Source organism: Dreissena polymorpha, chromosome 10, assembly GCF_020536995.1.
Source record: "Dreissena polymorpha isolate Duluth1 chromosome 10, UMN_Dpol_1.0, whole genome shotgun sequence".
Taxonomy (NCBI): domain Eukaryota; kingdom Metazoa; phylum Mollusca; class Bivalvia; order Myida; family Dreissenidae; genus Dreissena; species Dreissena polymorpha.
In genome coordinates this window covers 56,984,491-56,999,235 of record NC_068364.1, presented here as the reverse complement: position 1 = coordinate 56,999,235, position 14,745 = coordinate 56,984,491, and the positions used below count along the sequence as shown (strand labels likewise).

Here is a 14,745-nt window from a genome sequence, read left to right as displayed (position 1 = left end):
TATGTGGTGATGCAGGTTAGAGTGGAAACATATTCACTTTTTGATTACTGGTATCATAAGGCCTACTCACTCACCCTTCACATGAATATTTATAACATTTATATTAATATTGGATAATGTATGTCAGTTAAAGATGGTTTTAAAGTGGATGCCATATCTGCAAGACTTTAACATTAATTTAATATGCAAAATACATGTATAAAACTTTTATTATTAAAAGACAAATAATGTTAAAAACCTCTCAAGCTTATTAGTTACAGTACACTCCACGCGTTTTTCCCAAAAAACGCGCTCCCTCCGCGTTTTTTTTCTGCTAGCGAGTGTTCACGCGGCGTTTGGAGAGCGAGGTGAACTCGATAAAACGCTCGGCGTTACGCCGCATTCGCTAATTCCCGCGGCGTGTATTACTTTAGCCTAGTCGGTAAATGCAGACAATTTCCGTTCTTATCAGTGACCGCCGCGCAACGCCGCGTTAGCAGTGTGCGACTGGGCATGCCAAAAAATAAAAACATTGTTATAATAAATTGTTTAAATACTGTAGTGCATGTATAAAAAAGGAAATTGTATAGAAATTAATGTATGTTTTAATTCACAGGTACGTCTACAATATGAATTAATACGCCAGGTGATCGTTTATAAGGATAAATGTTCCGCAAAATTTCCAAATGAGAATAATAATTAGTAATCCGAAACACACTACGATTTTAAATGTTAACACAACGTTTACAAATGCTTCCAATATACAGTCATCATGTATATTTCCCGACAAAAGCGCGCGAGAATTATGCTGCAATGTACAAGGTCAAGGTATACTCCTGCAAAGGGTGCGTGTATTGATTTTTTGATACGCAGAGAACATTTAATACTGTTGATTTCGGTTAAAAGCTGCTTTGGTATTTTTTAACAAAATTATATTGCGAATAAGTTGATATTTCCTACAAAATAATTTCAAATCGAGCACGCCGAATCTTTATCGTTACGGTATTTTAGTAGAGTAATTATTTTAACAGTAATTGTACTGTAAACTGATTAAAGAAGACATCTGGGCGGAACTGGATTAAGTGTTCGACGTTATGAAAACACGCAAAGCTTGTCTACCCAAACCAAAATCGCAAGCTCTTTTAACATGCTTGCGGCAAGCTTGTCGCAAGCTTGCGGCAAGCTTGCAAAGGAAGCTTGCGCAAGCTTAGAATTGGAACCTCGCAGCAAGCTTGCGCAAGCTTGCTGCTAATTCTTGTTTTGCAAGCTTGCGCAAGCTTGCGATTCATTAAGCTTGCGCAAGCTTAGAATTGGAACCTCGCAGCAAGCTTGCGCGAGCTTGTGCAAGCTTGCTGATGATGTTTATTTGCAAGCTCGCGCAAGCTTGTGCAAGCTTGCAGATTCCATAGAATAGTACTTTCAAGTTTGTTCAACCTTCCAATCAGAAAAAAGTAAAGAGTACAAATGAACAATTTATATTTTACAGTTTATATAACATAGTATATACATATCTACATAATTGACACATTTGAACATTTCAACAAGTTAGTGCCCTTCTAGCATTTGCACATTTACTGTTAATTATGTCGTTGAAAGCTGAATCGGACAGGCACAGTGTACCATTGTCTTTTTTAAATGCATTTAACACAAAATGTTTCACAGCCTGTGTGGCAACACAAGGCAAACATGTTGTTGATATTAGAGTATTATTGGCCTTCCCAGACCCATTGGCGCTGGACTTTGCAAGTTGTTCCCAGCTGAAAAGGACATCCAGCAGAGCAATTGTTAACTTTTGTTGATATAGGCTCCAGCATGCCGTTCTTGTGAAAGTTGCCTCTGAGTAATGTACACTTCGTGTTCTGGATGAAGGTGAACCTTTTAAACACCAGAGCTCTGAAAAAAAGAGAAATCAATACCACTGAAATGTATATAATGTTAATATTTTTTATATCCTTTTATTTCAATAAATGTGACTGCAACCATAATTAGCAGGAAGCAATTTTATGAGTTAAAATATTAAAAGATTAATTGATATGTTTCATAATGATGCTCTGAGGAATCTGCTATTCTGCTTTTTTTATGAAACTCATTGCAAGTTGAAAATTAGCTTTACAGTTCAGAGCTAACAGTTTATTTGTAAAAACAGGGTATAAGCATGTTATAGCATAGTGATATTATTATTTACTTGTGATAAAAGAAAACCTGATAATTTCTACATGACTAGATCATGACATGAAATTGATATGCTACAGAAATCAACAAATATCCGCTTTTAAACAAAAATGTAGGTCAGCTTTGAATTGGTATTTTAACAGATAAGGTCAATGTCATTTGGCAATTTTCAGTTTCAATTTTTTAATATATTCTGTGTGCTTGTTGTTTTACCGTTTCACATTCCTCCCAATGATAAGTCCCTTGCAGACTTTGATCACAGTGGTCCAACTCAAGCCATTAGCTGGAGACTTCATGTTTATTTTGTTGGCTTCCACTACACCATATGTAAGCTGTACTGGTGTTGGTTTGTACACTGTCTGCTTTTGTGCTGCTCAGCTGTTGCAGTCTCCCTTTTTCCCCCCATCCTATGATATGATCTGAAATGTTGTTTTATATAAGTACTAACTATATATTTAAAAGCAATATTTGTATTCTTATCTATTATTGTTAGAAATTGTGTTGTTTTTCCTTCAAATTGGCACACAACATTGACTTTCCATGGATCGTCCTTTTACATTTCCCACTGGAACACAGTACATCAATATAATTCAAATTATATTATTCAATAATCTAAATTAAAAAGAAATGCAGAAATCAAAATACAAACCTTTTATGCTGTTCTGTAGTATTCCAGCAACACAGGAATTTGGTGAAGAATTCCAAAACACAGTAACCAGCCACTTTGAACCTCTTTTGAAACAAACTTATTGTTCATTTCCACACTGTATTAATTACACAATGTTTTTTCACACAATACTCCCTTGCTATCAGAATTGCATGGCAATTTTCTACACTACAATATTGCTTGGAATTATACCTTCAATTTAGGTCAGTCAGTTGTTTAAACACTCTTGATTCAAATACATATAAACAACTTCCTGTGAATTACTAGTAACCAATCCAAAGCCTGTTAACCAGATGGTTTTATAATCCGGTTCTTGTATGAGGGCTCAGCATTGTCAGGGAATATTGGGGCAGCAGAAAACCAGGTCCAGGTCAGCTGAGGGTCAGTGTTTATCTGATTAAACATTGTCACTTATGTATCATTTCATGGAGTTTGAGACTGGAAAAATGTGTTTTAGAAATTTAAACTACTATACATTTCTATTATAGTTTATCATGCATAGAAACTTGATTCATTTTGATAACATAAAAATATAATTAAAATAGTATTGTGTGAAACATTTAAAAGGATGAAAAGCACCAAATCTTGTTATTTATAAAATTTTAAAGAAATAATAATTACAGAAGAACAAAATTAGCAAAAAATAAGATAAATTCAAGGTGAATTGAAATATCAGCAATAACAATGTTTATGTCCCCCAGTCTATACTGGGGGACATACATGTATTGTTTTTGCCCTGTCTGTTGGTTTGTTGGTTTGTTGATTTGCACAAACTTTAACATTTGGCCATAACTATTGCAATATTGAAGATAGCAACTTGATATTTAGCATGCATGTGTATCTCATGGAGCTGCAATTTTGAGTGGAAAACGGTCAAGGTCATCCTTCCAGGTCAAAAGCCTCAAAAGGGGACATAGTGTTTCACAAACACATCACTTGTTTTACATATATCTTTATTTGTGTCGCATACAATATGGTGGTTATTATTATCCCCCGCCAATGGCAGAGGAATACTGTTTTGGCGTTGTCCGTCCGTCTTTTCGTCTTTCCGTTCGTCCGGCACTTTTGTGTCCGGAGCCATGTCATGGAAGTGCTTTGGTGCATTTTATTGAAACTTGGTATGAGTATATATATGGATATGAGGATGATGCATGCCAAATGGCATTGTACACCATCTGTTATTTACGGAGTTATGGCCCTTTGTATCGTAACACAAATGCTTTTTTAGCTGAGTGTCAAATATAACACTTTTGTGTCCAGAAGCATATTGGCGGGGGATATCAATTCAACGAATTTGCTTGTTAAATATGGAAACATAGCCTTGAATGCAAGTCCTATTTTCAACTTCACCAGACGATGTTGACCCATTTATTGATTTACACAGCAGAGAAACACTGGCCAATTAAGCCTTTGCAAAGAGATCATTTGGAAATCGTATCACAGAATGCCTATTCATTTCGAAGGTCAATGTTTCAGGGGGCATTTTCTCGAATTAGCCAAGAGATTGTTTGATTTTATTCATTCAGACATACTGGCGGGAAATTTATTTTAAATTTGATTGGCTTCTGAGAAGGTCGTGAAAGGTCAAAATTTATGTCATGTTAAACAGCTAGGCCGAAAAAAATGTTTACCTGATTATTAAGATTCTGTGTTTTATGCCATTAAATTTGAATCCCAATATGCTGGGAAAAAAAATCACCTTCTTTGCAGTAATGATTTTTGTTAACTTTTTATATATTTTTGTACTTTGAAATTTTTACTTATTTTCAGCTGACATGCACTACTTTGAAATTTTCAAAGTCCAACAGTTACTAAAAAGCTTGCGCAAGCTTGCATCCAAAAAAGCTTGCGCAAGCTTGCACAAGCTTGCAGAAGCTTGCAGAAGCTTGCAGAAGCTTGCAGAATTTTGTATTAAAATACTTGCAAGCTTGCGCAAGCTTGCCGCAAGCTTGTACAAAGTAAAATTTAGCTTCGCAAGCTTGCGGCGAGCTTGCCGCAAGCTTGCCACGAGCTTGCCGCAAGCATTCATTTTGGTTTGGGTACTGACCTATTGTGTAGACTGCTATCTAGTGCTGCAACAATATACCGGTATATCGGTATATATCGCAATACGCAATCTGAATATTGTATTGCGATGCGATTTTCATCATACCGGAGTAGCGTTGTTACATCGGAGCATTCGTTCGATGCTTTTGAACAGATTATCGTTGAATTAATTGCAAACGGCTGTAAATGTTTCGTTCGATTCTGAATTGAGCATTATTAAATTTGTAATCCGAATTTCGGAAATACGCTTCCAAATTTTACTGCTAATGCAACAATAAAAAATTCTAGCGTCAAATAAAAAGTGCTTTATCCTTTGTCTCAATAAAAAGCGCGCGAAAATTATACAGACATGTAGAACGTCGCATGGAAAGTATGGGTGTATTTTGTGTTGTATAAAAATGGGAACATCACGTCAGGTGAATTACGCGTGTTCAGTGGAAAAAAACGCCCCGGTTGGACGTTATTTCATCACATCTTCAAATATTAACAAATGCCAAAATGTATTTGATACTTAAGAAAATTTGCAAATGTTTGTGTTTCTTGTTATTCTTGAGCACATTTATAGTAAATATTTACCAGAATTTGCTTTAAAACTGGAATATACGGGATTATCGGGTAATTGGCAAGTTATAATTTTGGTACAAGTTAGCAATATATTGCGATATATTGCAATACGGGTTTTTGAACTAACAATATATTGCAATACGGTTTTTGGCGTATTGTTGCAGCACTACTGCTATCTGCGGTGTTTTGACAAAAGGGATTAACATGTGTGAATGTCACTCTGCCGATTTGGTCCATAATTACTGGTAAACATTGTTTTGAATGTCGGCGCATTAGAATACAACTGTGAATATTTAATGCAACAATCAACTCAATAGTTACCACCTTCTTTTAGCAATCAATGGAATAACCTACCTACAAAGAGAAAATAAATGCATTAGTGAGCAGAGAATCGACTTTGTTCCGACAATTAAAACCATTCCTTATGCACTCGTTGAACGTGTTTACTTGAGTAAGTTATGCCTTCAAACAGGAAGCGGCTTTTCTTTGATAACGTCAAACTGTCAATCCACACAGATTTGCGAGACTTTCATGGTCCTTGGTCATTTGTTTACATGTTCAGTATAGAAAAAACACCTGCTTACATGAAAACTTTGGATTAAATTATCAAAATAAAAACAATGTTGCAAACTGTGATTATATTAATTGGTAAGTATCAGTTAAAAGACGACGTTTTGTTTGTCATAAATCAATGAGTTTTCTATACAACTACTTCTACAACCACGTGGGGATCGATCTATCTTGGTTGTTTTTTTAATGGTAAATTATATATATATATATATTTATATATATATATATATATATATATATGTACTTGTAATACATGTAAATGTAATTTTATTTGAAAATCAGGAAGTAAAACAAAGTTAAATTGATCGTTATTTCGTAAAACGCGGAGTTTCCCCCGCGTTGCCAACGCCGAGGGCCGCCGCGTCAGCTTATCAGTTATGCCGATCGTTAACCACCGCGTCCAAAATCATGCAAACGCCGCGTATCGCGGGATTTTCTTAATCTCCCTCCAGGTCAATCCCCGCGGAGTAACGAGGGAAATTGGGGAAAACGCTTGGAGTGTACTGTAATATGAAATGTTCAAATCTTCAGTTGGGCATTTGTTTAGGATAGTTTGGCAATCCAGAGTTTCTAACATACATGTAGAAACTAACTTATATTTTGTATGCCTAAGCCTTATTAAAACAATTTTGTGCTGCATTTAAGCTGCATCACAAGGTTGTATTGAACATGTAATCCCTATTGACTGACAGAATTACAAGCATGGCTGGTACATATTTTTCCTCTTATGTTTGAACTTATATACATATAATCTGAACCCTATAATTATTTTGGTATTTAGCTTTCTCACACAACTTAATACAAATCTTTTTAATGGGTATGGAATTTCATTTAAAGTAACACATACATGTAATGACATACATGTACAAGTGTAAATACTGTAATATGCATGGGAAGATATAAATTACTTATTAGCTAGGGCTATGAAAATACATTTATTTATCAGCGCGGTCTTATCAAGTTAGCTCCCTATTACATATTAGTTTTCATATTATTAATAATTGTTTGAATATATTATTTTGATTATTATTAAATAGTATCATTAGTATTAAAATAAAATGTCTTCGATGAGGAATAAATTAAAAACACTTTAAAACTTAGCTGAAGTATTTTGACCCCTAAACATTTCATTCAACCCTTAAAAATGTCAAGCACGGGGCTATTTGACTCCAGGTTTTAAAAATCTATTGAAATCCATGACACAAAACTTTCAATTGGCAGCTTTTTGGCTGTCTGAAATGCTTCAATCTTTTTTAGCTTAACCCTTTCCCACTTAGAGGCAAAGTGAAAATTGCTACGTGCAAACAGCATAAAACCAGAACAGCCTGCAAGTAACTCACAGTCTGTTCAGGTTTTATGCTGTTTGTTGCTCATCAGTATCTAATGGTTGAAAATGAAGCTTTTAAAACTTGAATCTAGTAAGAAAGGTTTTCAGTTAAATATTACTTTCAAAGAGACAGAAAACACGCCAGAATATGTATCTAAGTGAAAAAGGGCTCACTGCATACTGTGTTCAGGGTGAGCTGTTGGTTGTAGAACATCCTAACCAATAGGCTGATGACACTTCACCTGAATTAATTTTTTTCGTTGGCCCTCTTTTTAAGGTGTCAGCTGTAAAGTTACCAAACTAAAAGATTTTGGTATATTTTTTTTTAATCGAAAATCCTCTTTGAAGTCCAGGTCAAGTGATGATTACTTGGTGTGTAACATTATTGGACCTCTACTATCGGTATATTTGTGCAAAACTTGCTTCTGGTGTCAAAATTGGTCACACCTCCTGATGCGAAGCAGCATCATGTGATGTATACAGACTCATACAATAAATGAGTGAACATCTCTGAAACTGCAAGTCAAGAGTTTAATATTTATGATGATTTGTATGCACTTATTTAAAGACTATAAGACACTATATCAGGGGTTTTTATCTGATTTTGGGGAAAGGGCCTGGCCTTATTTGAGGGGAAAAAATCGCGCGAAAAGCCGGATTTTGGGGGGAAAAATGACGCGAAACGCCAGATTTTGGGGAAAATAAGGAAAATTTTAAATAATCACTTCAACATATTTTACTGTTTTTAAAACAAATTCAAGGCAACAGATAATTTAATGATGCAATATTTTGTATTTTCTACACTGGATCAGGTTAACTTATGTATTTAAAGGTTAAAAAAAAAAAAAAAAAAAAATTTTAGGGGAAATATTTCTGTCAGAGGGGGAAAAAAAAATCTAGGGGAAAGGGCCGAAATTCGGCGGGTCTTTCAGAAGGAAAAAAAACCCTGTATATGTAGTCATAAAGTGACTCTGGGGCATGGCCAGTTTTAACCAAAGAGGCATGTTTTGAACCATCTTGGCACTTTTGTTTAGATATTTTGAGTATATACATTCATGTATGTACATGTAGGTACGTGTATGAAATTTATGACTGTTTGTATTGTTTATCTGTCAGGTAGTATTAATTATTCTTCTACCTTATGAGAAAATATGACATTTCTGCAGGGAAATAACAGCAGTGAAAATAAACAAATTGTTCTTTTCACTGGTGAAAAGAACACATTTTCGGAACTCCCTTTGCTATTTTTAGATTATCATAAATACTTGATTTTTTTTCAATGATCACGAGTAAATTAAAATCGACATTCCACCGAATCCAACAAATTTTCTTTTTATTTTATGCTTTTTCAACGTTTATTTACATTTTAAAAGAGTTTAACTGGAGAATTTCACTGGTATAATGATGTCATTACGTCAAACTAATGATGTCATTTTGTGTTTTGAATTGTATTGAGGCAGGCCACGGGAAAAAGTAACTTTTCAGCCAAAGGGAAACAGCTGTTAATTATTTTCTTGAAAAAAAGGGGCATAAAAGAAACAAAAAATGTGTTCATGTCAGTGTAAGATCGTTTGTTATTTCACTCGTGATCATAGAAAAATAATGTTTTCTATGATCACTTGTGAAATAACAAACAATCTTTCACTGACATGAACAAATATCCTCTATTAGTTTAATAAGATAAGTTTTTATAACGAAATGTAAGTCCTTGGTGTGAATTCAAAAAGTACTTAGATTATGCAAAATCTAATGTATTCTACATAAAAAATGATCAAAAATAAATGATCAAGTAAGCAATATTTGATTTCATTTAGGCCAACATACCTTAAGACACGGTAATTTATCAATGCATAGAATTTTCTTAAAGGTTTCCTACAAAGCTTTTTGAATACGGTCTCTGGCCCACACTTGATGAATATATTTGTTTATTTAATATTTTTTAATGGTTTATTATAATATATATAATAAAGAAAACTATCTGTGATTGAAAACACTAATTCACTTTTCATACTGAGTGAAGCATAACAACAACTTTTCAATAATTTGTTCACTGTTAAACTGTTAATATTTTTCCTTAATAACTGCTTTACATTCTGAATTTTTATTGTTTTGGTTCTTATCATGCAACATTTAGTTGATTTCCCTATGCAGCTTTATTAATTAATCCTTTCCCACTCAGAAGCAAAGTGAAAATGGCTATGTGCAAACAGCATAAAACCAGAATAGAGTAACTTGCAGTCTGTTCAGTTTTATGCTTTTTGCTGCTTATCAGTAACTAAGGGTTGGAAATGAAGCCTTTTAAACTTTAATTTATAGTAAGAAAGGTATTTCATTAATTGAATGTTACTTTCTAAGGGACTACAAATGCCTCACAATACATATCTAAGTGGTAAAGGGTTAATTAAACCTCAGTGTAAATTATTTTGAAAACACTGATTTGATTTTATTTTCTTACGAAAAAATACCAATTTCCAAATTTTAGTCAAAACAATGGGATTTTTCCTAGCCAAAATGGCCCTGGCCCTATTCCCAAAATATCTACATGTATATAAATTTCAGGAGGCCTTCAGTGCCTTCCACAATGAGCTGGACCAAGTGCGCAAGTACCTGAAACCCCTGCACGTCGGTACACTCAAGAATCACGAGGACAACGAGATGAACAAGGACTTCCGTATGTTGAAGCAGGCAGCCATCAAGATGGTGAGCATGTTATCAGTGTATACCACCAAGTTAGCGTTTAAATGTCATAGATAACATTTGTTATGTACAAAGATATGCCCTTAAAGTACTGAGTTTGGCGATATATAACATAGCAGACAGCTTCATGTATCAAAATGGTGAGCATGTCATTAGGGTATACCATGATTTAAGAGTTAAAAGGTCTAAGATATCATTTTTTGTGACCAGACTGTGGCCACTCATAGTAGCAAGTAAACAATCTTGATAACAGATTGTTTGATACAAGTATAATTTGTTGTACATGATGTCCTGAATTTAAATTATCTTTTTGATGGCTTGAATTGGTACATTTGTATTCTCTCATTCATACACATTGAAGCAAAATATTTTCCCCGTGCCATGCCTGTTTAAGTGTATCTTCCCTGGTCCTCGGGGCTGATAATGTCAAGTTCTTCCTGTTCAATGGCCAGTTTAGAGCCAAGTGTTAATGAATGGTTTTACTTCCTGCTTTATTCAAGTGTTCTCTTAATTCAAGGGCAAGTTTAAGCAAGTGTTCGAAGCATTATATTACCAGTTTGAATAAAGTGTTATTTTCTATTGATGGCCTGTTTTGATCAAGTGTTTTCTCCATTCCATGTCCTGCAATAATCAAATGTGTGCTCCTTTCCTGGGCCTGTTTAAGCCAAGTGTTTCTCTATTGCACCTGGGCCTGTTTAAGCCAAGTGTTTCTCTATTGCACCTGGGCCTGTTTAAGCCAAGTGTTTCTCTATTTCACCTGGGCCTGTTTAAGCCAAATGTTTCTCTATTGCACCTGGGCCTGTTTAAGCCAAGTGTTTCTCTATTGCAACTGGGCCTGTTTAAGCCAAGTGTTTCTCTATTGCAGAACCTTATTTAAGGAGGAAAGTTTGTTCTACATTCCAGGGCCTGTTTGTGCAAAATATTATGTTCTCTTTTTTGTGCCAATTTTTTTTCACAATTCCATGAACAATTTTAGCCAAGTTTTTGTCTATTGACAGCCTGTTTAAACTCTCAACCACTCAGATATGCATATTGATGTGTTTTAGTCCTTTAGAATTTTTTTTAGCTCACCTGATTGCTCAGTTGAGCTTTTGTGACCGGTCTTTGTCCGTCTTACGTCCGTCCGTTAACATTTGTTCATAAACACTCTAGAGGCCACATTTATTGTCCGATCTTCATGAAACTTAGTCCGAAGCTTCGTCCTAATAAAATCTCGGTCGAGTTCGAAACTCGGTCATGTCGGATCAAAAACTAGGTCACTAGGTCAAAAAAAAGAAAAAACTTTTAAACACTGTAGAAGTCACATTTTCTGCCCAATCTTCATGTAACTTTGTCAAAATGTTTGTCTTAATAATATGTTGGTTGATTTCAAAAGTGGTTCAGGTGCGTTGAAAAACATGGCCGCCAGTGGGCGGGGCAGTTTTCCTTATTTGGCTGTAGAGAAACCTTGTAAACACTCTGGAAGTCACAATTTTTGCTCAATCATCATGAAAATTGGTCAAAACATTGGTTTTATTGATTTCTCAGACAAGTTTGAAAATGGTCCAGATCGGTGAAAAAACATGGCCGCCAGTGGGCGGGGCATTTTTCTCAATATGTATAGAGTGAAAACATGTGAACACTCTAGAAGTCACATTTTGTGCCCAATTTTCATGACATTAGGTCAGAACATTTGTTTCCTTGATACGAGAGTTTAGTTGGAAAATGGTTCCGGTCAGTTGAATAACATGGCTGCCGGGGTGGGGCAGTTTTCTTATATTTATATTGTAAAAAAAGGCTTGTGAACACTCTAGAACTCACATTTTTTTGCCCAATCATCATGAAACTTGGTGAAAAGATTGGTTTTATATATATCTCAGATGAGTTTGCAAATGGTCCCGATGGGTCAATAAACATGGCTGCCAGGGTGGTCGGGCAGTTTTCCTTATGTGACTATATAGAGAGAAACCTTGTGATAGAACACTATAGAAGTCACATATTTTGCCTAATCAGTGTGAAACTTAGTCAATACATTGGTTTTATTGATTTCTTGGACAAGTTGGAAAATGGCTCAGATTGGTAAAACACACTTTTTAGCTCACCTGATTGCTCAGATGAGGTTTTAGGTTTGGTCTTTGTCCACTGTCTGCTCGTCCACATTAGTTTGTAAACACTCTAGCATTCACATTTCTCAAGCATTCTTTATCAAAGTTGCTGAAAAATCTCAGTCAAGTTTGATGATGAGCAAAATCACATAATTAATGCCATAATTATTGCCCTTAGATTGTCTAAATTTTCATTATATTATACAAAATCCTTGTAAGCAAAGTTTGATGTTTGGTAAGGGGGTCAACTCAAAATATAGGTCACCATTTCAAATCTTACAAAAACAAAAACACTCCCTATGCCAGAGTTTTGGTTCAATAATGATGAAACTTGACCAGGATGTTTGTCTGGTCAATATCTAGGTCAAGTTTGACATTAGGTTAAGATTGAATGAACTGACTCCTCTCAGGTGAGCAAACTAGGGCCATCTTGGCCCGCTTATTATTAAATTTGACCTTTCAAGTTTTAAAGCAAGTGTTAAGACAGCATTACTCACAGGCTGTTCTGGTTTTATACTGGTTGAACATATGCATTTTCATTTTGATTCTGTTTGAAAAAGGGTTAACTAAGTGCTCTCACCTTCCATTGCAGGGCCTGTTTGAGCCAAGTTTCACCTTCTACTCGCTGATACTGTCCCACATTGTGCTGTTACTGGCCGGCTCCTATGTGGTCCTCTACATGTACTCTCTCCTTACATTGCAGGCCCTGTTTGAGCCAAGTTTCACCTTCTACACACTGATACTGTCCTACATTGTGCTGTTACTGGTCGGCTCCTATGTGGTCCTCTACATGTACTCTCTCCTTACATTGCAGGGCCTGTTTGAGCCAAGTTTCACCTTCTACTCGCTGATACTGTCCCACATTGTGCTGTTACTGGCCGGCTCCTATGTGGTCCTCTACATGTACTCTCTCCTTACATTGCAGGCCCTGTTTGAGCCAAGTTTCACCTTCTACTCGCTGATACTGTCCTACATTGTGCTGTTACTGGTCGGCTCCTATGTGGTCCTCTACATGTACTCTCTCCTTTCATTGCAGGCCCTGTTTGAGCCAAGTTTCACCTTCTACACACTGATACTGTCCTACATTGTGCTGTTACTGGTCGGCTCCTATGTGGTCCTCTACATGTACTCTCTCCTTACATTGCAGGCCCTGTTTGAGCCAAGTTTCACCTTCTACACACTGATCCTGTCCTACATTGTGCTGTTACTGGCCGGCTCCTATGTGGTCCTCTACATGTACTCTCTCCTTACATTGCAGGCCTTGTTTGAGCCAAGTTTCACCTTCTACACACTGATACTGTCCTACATTGTGCTGTTACTGGTCGGCTCCTATGTGGTCCTCTACATGTACTCTCTCCTTACATTTCAGGCCCTGTTTGAGCCAAGTTTCACCTTCTACACACTGATCCTGTCCTACATTGTGCTGTTACTGGCTGGCTCCTATGTGGTCCTCTACATGTACTCTCTCCTTACATTGCAGGCCTTGTTTGAGCCAAGTTTCACCTTCTACACACTGATACTGTCCTACATTGTGCTGTTACTGGTCGGCTCCTATGTGGTCCTCTACATGTACTCTCTCCTTACATTGCAGGCCCTGTTTGAGCCAAGTTTCACCTTCTACACGCTGATACTGTCCCACATTGTGCTGTTACTGGCCGGCTCCTATGTGGTCCTCTAAATGTACTCTCTCCTTACATTGCAGGGCCTGTTTGAGCCAAGTTTCACCTTCTACACACTGATACTGTCCTACATTGTGCTGTTACTGGCCGGCTCCTATGTGGTCCTCTACATGTACTCTCTCCTTACATTGCAGGCCCTGTTTGAGCCAAGTTTCACCTTCTACACGCTGATACTGTCCCACATTGTGCTGTTTCTGGTCAGCTCCTATGTGGTCCTCTACATGTACTCTCTCCTTACATTGCAGGCCCTGTTTGAGCCAAGTTTCACCTTCTACACACTGATACTGTCCTACATTGTGCTGTTACTGGTCGGCTCCTATGTGGTCCTCTACATGTACTCTCTCCTTACATTGCAGGCCCTGTTTGAGCCAAGTTTCACCTTCTACACACTGATACTGTCCTACATTGTGCTGTTACTGGTCGGCTCCTATGTGGTCCTCTACATGTACTCTCTCCTTACTTGCAGGCCCTGTTTGAGCCAAGTTTCACCTTCTACACACTGATCCTGTCCTACATTGTGCTGTTACTGGCCGGCTCCTATGTGGTCCTCTACATGTACTCTCTCCTTACATTGCAGGCCCTGTTGTTTGAACCAAGTTTCACCTTCTACACACTGATACTGTCCTACATTGTGCTGTTACTGGCCGGCTCCTATGTGGTCCTCTACATGTACTCTCTCCTTCCATTGCAGGGCCTGTTTGAGCCAAGTTTCACCTTTTACACGCTGATACTAGCCCACATTGTGCTGTTACTGGTCGGCTCCTATGTGGTACTCTACATGTACGGGAATGTGTGGTGGGCCGTGCTTCTCTCCCTTGCGATGTTCTCCGTTGCACAGGTAATATAAAATGGCTTAATCCTATATTACTAATATCAGTATTTTGAGGCCATTTTTAGTGCCTTTTCCAACGGTAAGATACTGATGAGTAGCAAACAGCATAAAATCTGAATGGACTGCGA

General features: G+C 36.8%; 1 protein-coding gene across 2 annotated transcripts in view; it reads left to right on the top strand.

The window, feature by feature from the left end:
- The window catches only part of LOC127846985 (acyl-CoA Delta-4 desaturase-like), a 46,994-nt gene that overhangs the window by 7,417 nt on the left and 24,832 nt on the right, over positions 1-14,745 (top strand). For both annotated transcript variants that reach the window (XR_008033768.1, XM_052378461.1), the window contains exons 3-4: positions 9,885-10,025; positions 14,477-14,623. Coding sequence is in view for 1 of the 2 variants with exons in the window: in XM_052378461.1 (XP_052234421.1) it covers positions 9,885-10,025; positions 14,477-14,623 (288 nt within the window). In the remaining variant the exon portion in view is untranslated. The remainder of the gene's footprint in view (positions 1-9,884; positions 10,026-14,476; positions 14,624-14,745) is intronic.